Source organism: Capricornis sumatraensis, chromosome 22 (assembly GCF_032405125.1).
Source record: "Capricornis sumatraensis isolate serow.1 chromosome 22, serow.2, whole genome shotgun sequence".
Classification (NCBI taxonomy): domain Eukaryota; kingdom Metazoa; phylum Chordata; class Mammalia; order Artiodactyla; family Bovidae; genus Capricornis; species Capricornis sumatraensis.
The window spans coordinates 42821711-42829166 of NC_091090.1; the positions used below are offsets into that span (position 1 = coordinate 42821711).

General features: G+C 50.3%; 1 protein-coding gene across 1 annotated transcript; it reads left to right on the plus strand.

Moving 5' to 3' along the window:
- The first annotated feature begins 6197 nt into the window (after positions 1-6197).
- On the plus strand, positions 6198-7456 carry NHLRC1 (NHL repeat containing E3 ubiquitin protein ligase 1). Its single transcript, XM_068961130.1, has one exon. It carries the CDS (start codon positions 6198-6200, stop codon positions 7380-7382), a length of 1185 nt encoding a protein of 394 aa, XP_068817231.1. The 3' UTR covers positions 7383-7456.

Sequence of the window (7456 nt, forward strand, 5' to 3'; positions counted from 1 at the left end):
TGTGTGAAAATTTGAGAAGCGTTGACATTTCCAGATTCTCATTTCCAACCATATAGCTCCAGCTCATTTTTCTGTGGGTGCTCGAAATGTTCAAGCCTCTACCACTTACCCCTTACCACTTAGCCCTCACCGCAGATCCCTCACCACTGGAGCCGAGCATGTGGTGCGGCACAAGTTTATGAAATTAGATAGGCGGGTGAGTGCTGGAGGACAAGGTACCCTTGGGGGAAAGCAGAGCTGGAGACGTCACCCGAGCCCAGATCGGGTCCAGGGACGGAGGTGACGGAGACCTGCCTATTACGGAGGTTGTTCCCCAAGGCTGGCCTGAAGCTCAAAACTCGCCAACCCAGGAGGGGTTCAGGCTGGCAGTGGTAGCGAGTTTTTGCTCCTGTGCGCTCACAAGCCCGAGCTAAGGTGCCTACTGTCTTTGCTCCTTCTCGGTTCAAAGGTTGCGTCTGTCCTCCTGGACTGAGATGCTTCTAGTCCGTGCCACTGGCTCTCTTCCTGCCTCTCTGATCGTTGTCAGGTATGCTGTGCGATACAACGGTGTCCTTGGACTTGTTCTGGGATTCCTTCTCAACTGCATGTATGTGGGGTGTCTTCCCATGCTTGCAAAACCAGCAGCCTGCCTGCTGGAGCTCTCCCAGACTCCACAGCCTGTCACCCTGCACCCCCTCTCTGCTGTCACCGCTTGAGCTGGGTCTTCATTTCCCCTCCTCTTCTGCCTGGTACTTTGCACAGGAGTCAGCCACTGACCACAAGACCCATTCTTCAAACCCTTTGTCCCCTTTGGGGCTCCTTCTGGGTGGAAGCAGGAAGAGATGGTCGTGCTATTCCTGGGCCCTCTAAGGGAGGAGCATTAGAGGAAAGTACACAGGAAATCCATGGAGACTTCACGGAGGAGGAAAGATTCTTCATAGGAAACTCAGAGTTAGACTCAAGGAATTTCTTTTATTAATCATCATGTGTACATATGTGACAAGTACTCTATAAGGTACTTGAGAAACCCTTCAACATGCACTTTAGAGATAAGAAAGTGCTTAGCATGTTTCCTAGATAAATGCTATTTTCCTAACAGTGCTTCCTATAAATACTAGAGAACCATCAAAGGAAAGTTATAACATTGGGTTTGCTGCCTGTATGTTGCATCCTTTTAAGTGTTCATTAGTTCATCCATTTAAAAAACATGTGTTGGAAGAAAAGCTATGATCAACCTAGACAGCATATTAAAAAGCAGAGACATTACTTTGCCGACAAAGCTAGTCAAAGCTATGGTTTTTCCAGTAGTCGTGAATGGATGTGAGAGTTGGACCATAAAGAAGGCTGAGCGCCGAAGAATTGATGCTTTTGAACTGTGGTGTTAGAGAAGACTCTTGAGAGTCCCTTGGACTGCAAGGAGATCCAACCAGTCAATCCTAAAAGAAATCAACCCTGAAAATTCATTGGAAGGACCGATGCTGAAGCTGAAGCTCCAATACTTTGGCCACCTGATGTGAAGAACCGACTCATTGGAAAAGACCCTGATGCTGGGAAAGATCGAGGGGCAGGAGGAGACGGGGACGATAGAGGATGAGATGGTTGGATGGCATCACTGACTCGATGGACATGAGTTTGAGCAAGCTCCAGGAGCTGGTGATGGACAGGGAAGCCCAGCGTGCTGCAATGCATGGGGTCACAAAGAGTCGGACACGACTGAGCAACTGAACTGAGAACTTCCCTGGTGGTCCAGTGGTTAAGATCACATTTCCACTGCCGGGGTGTGAAGGTTCCATCCTTGGTGGGGGACGCTCCACATGCCACACGGTGAAGCAAAAAAAATAAAATTAAATAAAAAATAACGTGTTGGTCTCCCTCTGTGTACACAGGCGAGCACTAGGCACTGCTCTTCTGGCACTTGGTTTCTCTCTTCGGAAAAAGAAAGAAGGGATGAAGATAACAATTTTAAGATTAGATAGGAAAATTAGACTCCATACACTTGGTAAAGTAGAAAAAGGACAAGTGGGGGGAGGGGGTTGGGTGGACAGGAACGCTGGGGCAGTATCCCAGCTGTGAAAGATTGCAAACCTACACGTTTTTAGTTCTGAAGCTTTGTGTCACTGAGAAGGCCTCAGCTCTCAATCAAATGCCACGAAGTTAGATTTCCATACTTTACCGATTAGAGTCTTGACAGCAAATGGTTAGGGTCGATTGTGTGTGTATGTGGCACGGTGCCTTCCGGAACCACTGTGCTGTCTACTAGGACAAGGGTTAAACCGATTATTGTGAACATTCTTCAAGAACGCGGATTTCTTGCAGGTTTGTCTGGATTTACCTCGCTGAACACCGGCAACCTCTTGGCGCAGTGCCGCCGGTTGCCACGCGAGGGCAGCACAGGATCAAGAAGAAGGCAGGCTCTTCCCCGAGCGCAGTTGCCCGTCACAGTCCGCAGTGAGTGGCAGGGCTGGGGTGGTGGTCTTTGGATTCGTTCTAAAACAATGTGGGAGCAGAGACAAGTTAAAGGCACATCAAACATCCACGAAATCCGTCTGGAAAGCATCTTGAGAAGGTAATATACCAGAGACTTGGTCTAGATCTCTTAACTAGAGGTCTAACTGTTCCTCCGCCGTAATCACTGGCTGCATGGGGTTACTAAACTGAAAAAAGATGTGCTATAAATTTAAAATACACACTGGACTAGTGCTAATAAAACAGAAAGTGTTAAATATCTCAATAATTTTTACAGCGATTATATGTCATAAGGATAGCATTTTGGATATTTTGGATTAAATAAAATAGGCATATCCAATTAAGCTCATTTCACTAGCTTCTTTTCCTTTTTAAAATGTGCCTACTGGAAAATTTAATATTATATATGTGGCTCTTATTATATTTCTATTAGATAACATTAATTCTAAAAACATTCCACTTTTAGGTGGAAATTTAGGTTTCCTGAGTGTTTTTTCTTAAGGATTACTGCAGAAAGCAATTTCTATTTGGAATGAAAATGTATTATAGTCTGAAATTATAATATTGAGTTGATTACTATGTCCCAATACACAGATAATCTTTGACTCTTGTAATGGTAGGAAAATGTTCTTTCTTATCTTACATTAAATCTTCCTCCAGGGGATTTAATGGGATAAAGATTTCCTGTTTTCTCAGAAGTCTAGCAAATAAGAGGGTGAATGATCACCGTAATTATCTCTAAATGAGTAGAAATGATCTGATAAGTGATTTTGCCAAAGACAATGTTCATGCAGACATTGAGGGGAGAATTCCTGAAAGTGATTGCTTGTAGTTCCACAGTAATTCCTGACAGACTATGTTACCTCCTGTTTGAAGATTTTTTTTTTAACATATTGTATATTCTCTATGTTTTCCATATTGATTGAAGTTGAAAGAATTTAACTTGATGTCATTTGAGGGACTTTTGTATCACTGGTTCTCAAACTTGGCTGTATGTGATAAGCTCGAAGGGAACTTTAAAAAAATCCCAGCTGCCCAAGGACTTCCCTGGTGGACCAGTGGCTGAGACTCCACACTCCCAATGCAGGGGAACTGGGCTCGATCCCTGGTGGGGGAACTAGATCCCTCATCCCAGAAGTAAGACCCAGTGCAACCAAATAAAAATAAAACATCCCAGCTGCCAGACCACACCCTGGACAGATTAATCATTGGAGGATGAGACCCAGGTATTTGCCATGTGCAACCAAAATTGAAAATGACTGGGATAGTTAAGAACGTGGGCTCTGAAAACTGCCTGGCTTCAAAGCCCAGCCAGCCTGGTCGCTTCCAAGCCCCGTGACCCTGGGCAAGAAACTTAACCTCTGCAAACTCTATGGCAGAAACAGGGTAATGAAAATAACACATCTTGTAGGACTGTCGTGTGGTTTAAATAAGATAACCTATGCAAACCACTTACAAGAGGGTGGGCATGCAGTAAGTTGATTATTAACTATCAGCTTTCTAATTTCATATTCATTTCTCTGGAACACATTTCCAGCCTTGGTCCTTGCCTCTGACACAAATTCACCTGTGTATTTCATGTATTGTCCTATGACAGTCCTTTGTTCACATTGTTGTGGTTGTTCAGTCGCTCAGTCATGTCCAACTCTTTGCGACCCCATGGACTGCTGCATGCCAGGCTTCCCTGTCCTTCACTACTATCTCCCTGCGTTTGCTCAAATTCATGTCCATTAAGTTGGTGATGCCATCCAACCATCTCATCCTCTGTTGCCCCCTTCTCCTCCTGTCTTCAATCTTTCCCAGCGTCAGGGTCTTTTCCAGTGAGTCAGCTGTTTGCATCAGGTGGCCAAAGTATTGGAGCTCCAGCATCAGTCCTTCCAATGAATATTCAGGACTGATTTCCTTTAGGATTGACTGGTTTGATCTCCTTACTGTCCAAGGGACTCTAAAGACTCTTCTTCAGCACCACAGTTTGAAAGCATCAATTCTTCAACACTCAGCCTTCTTTATGGTCCAACTCTCACATCATACATGACTACTAGAAAAACCATAGCTTTGACTATTGGGACCTTTGTTGGCAAAGTGATGTCTTACATAAATTCATTTTGCAAGTGTTCATTGAGCATCTATCTACTTTACTACGAGAGGGTTTCCTTGGTGGCTCAGTAGTAAAGAATCCACCTGCCAATGCAAGAGTCACAAGTTCGATCCCTGGATTGGGAAGATCCCTGGGAGAAGGAAATGGCAGCCCATCCAATATTCTTGCCTAAGTAAACCCATGGACAGAGGGGCCTGGCAGGCTACAGTCGATGGGATTGCAAAAGAGTCGGACATGACTTAGTGACTAAACAACAACAACAACTTACTATGAGAATTATAGAAGGTCCAAAAGAAAATGCGCACACCTGCTCCATCCACTTGGGTTTTAATTTCCCTCGTGCATCTGTGTTTTCCCAATAGTTCATAAGCGTCATGAGCTCTGAGACTAGGTTTCACACCTGGCCAGCCTGAGCCCCTAGCACCCAGCGCTGCTGACAGGAAATCAGAGGGCACTTTGCTGGGTACCAGGGGGCAGCCTGCTTGTCCTCAATAGGTGTCCTCAAGTGTAAAGGGAAGATGCTCCATCCATGACTGGTGTGAAGATTACAGGTCTGACCACGTGCTGTGGATTGTTGTTCAGTCACTCAGTCCTGTCCAACTCTCTGCAACCCCATGGACTGCTGCACGCCAGGCTCCCCGTCCATGACTAACTCCCAGAGCCTACTCAAACTCATGTCCATTGAGGCGGTGATGCCATCCAACCATCTCATCCTCTGTCGTCCCCTTCTCCTCCCGCCTTCATCTTTCCTAGCATCAGGGTCTTTTCCAATGAGTCAGCTCTTCACATTAGGTGGCCAAAGTATTGGAGCTTCAGCATCAGTCCTTCCAATGAATATTCAGGACTGATTTCCTTTAGGATGGTCTGGTTGGATCTCCTTGCAGTCCAAGGGACTCTCAAGAGTCTTCTTCAACACCACAGTTCAAAAACATCAATTCTTTGGTGCTCAGCCTTCTTTATGGCCCAACTCTCACATCTATCCATACATCACTACTGGAAAAGCCATAGCTTTGACTATATGGACATTTGTTGGCAAAGGAATGTCTCCGCTTTTTAATACGCTGTCAAGGCTGTGGATCAATTTCAGTTCAGTTGCTCAGTCTTGTCCGACTCTTTGCAACCCCATGGACTGCAGCACGCCAGGCTTCCCTGTCCATCACCAACTCCCAGAGCCTACTCAAACTCATGTCCATAGAGTTGGTGATGCCATCCAACCATCTCATCCTCTGTCGTCCCCCTCTTCCCGCCTTCCATCTTTCCCAGCATCAGGATCTTTTCCAGTGAGTCGGTTCTTCGCATCAGGTGGCCAAAGTATTGGAGTTTCAGCTTCAGCATCAGTCCTTCCAATGAGTATTCTGCGGATCAGTTCAGTTCAGTTCAGTCGGTCAGTTGTGTCCGACTCTTTGCGACCCCACGGACTGCAGCACGCAGTCTATTCTGTGGATTAGAACTTGTTAAAATCCACTGTCCGCCTCTCCGGATACAGTGCCGCGCGCGCCCACAAGGGGGCGGCAGGTCTCGGCCGAGCGGCCGGACAAAGTGGACGTCAGGCCCAGCGGCCCCGCCCCGTGGCCGTGACCCCAGGCCGCGCCGGCGCGGCGTCCTGCTCTGCGGGCAGACGGCGCGGCCGGGCGTGCGGGGCGGGGGCCGCGCGATGGGGGCCGAGGCCGCTGGGAGCGGGCCGGCGCTGCGGGAGCTGTTGCGCGAGGCGGAGACCAGCCTGCTTGAGTGCAAGGTGTGCTTCGAGCGGTTCGGCCACCGCCAGCAGCGGCGCCCACGCAACCTGTCCTGCGGCCACGTGGTCTGCCTGGCCTGCGTGGCCGCCCTGGCGCACCCGCGGACGCTGGCCCTCGAGTGCCCCTTCTGCCGGCGGGCCTGCCGGGGCTGCGACACCAGCGACTGCCTGCCGGTGCTCCACTTCCTGGAGCTCCTGGGCTCCGCGCTGCGGCCGGGCCCGGCCGCCCCGCGCGCCGCGCCCGCCGCCCCGGGGGTCCTCACCTGCCAGCACGCCTTCGGCGGCTGGGGGACCCTGGTCAACCCCACCGGGCTGGCTCTGTGTCCCAAGACGGGGCGGGTCGTGGTGGTGCACGACGGCAAGAGGCGAGTCAAGGTCTTCGACTCCGGGGGAGGCTGCGCGCATCAGTTTGGAGAGAAAGGGGACGCTGCCCAGGACCTTCGGTACCCGGTTGACGTCACGGTCACCAGCGACTGCCACGTGGTCGTCACCGACGCCGGCGACCGCTCCCTCAAAGTATTTGACTTTTTCGGCCAGATCAAACTCGTCTTGGGAGGCCACTTCTGCTTGCCGTGGGGTGTGGAGACCACCCCGCAGAATGGGGTCTTGGTCACGGACGCGGAGGCGGGGTCCCTGCACCTCCTGGAAGTCGACTTTCCCGAAGGGGTCCTCCGGAGGACCGAAAGGTTGCAGGCTCACCTGCGTCGCCCGCGGGGGGTGGCGGTGTCCTGGCTCACCGGGGCCATCGCGGTCCTCGAGCACCCGCTGGGGCCCGGCGCCTGCAGCAGCACTACCGTGAAGGTGTTCAGCGCGAGCATGCAGCTCATCGGCCAGGTGGACTCCTTTGGGCTAAGCCTCTTTTTCCCTTCCAAAATCACCGCCTCCGCCGTGGCCTTCGATCACCAGGGCAACGTGGTGGTTGCCGATACTTCCAGTGCGGCTGTCCTCTGTCTAGGCAAACCCGAGGAGTTTCCAGTGCTGAAGCCCATCGTCACCCACGGTCTTTCGCATCCCGTGGCGCTGACCTTCACCAAGGAGAGTTCTCTTCTTGTGCTGGACAGCGCGGCCCATTCTGTAAAAGTCTACAAGGTTGACTGGGGGTGATGGGGCGTGGTGGGGGTCCTGGGACCTGCTCCAGAAGCCCCGGAGCCGCCCCTGTTGAGCCCCGGATCAACAAC

What these genes read in the sequence shown, in the direction of transcription:
- NHLRC1 (XM_068961130.1), top strand. Translation starts at nt 6,198, where the DNA reads ATGGGGGCCGAGGCCGCTGGGAGCGGGCCGGCGCTGCGGGAGCTGTTG.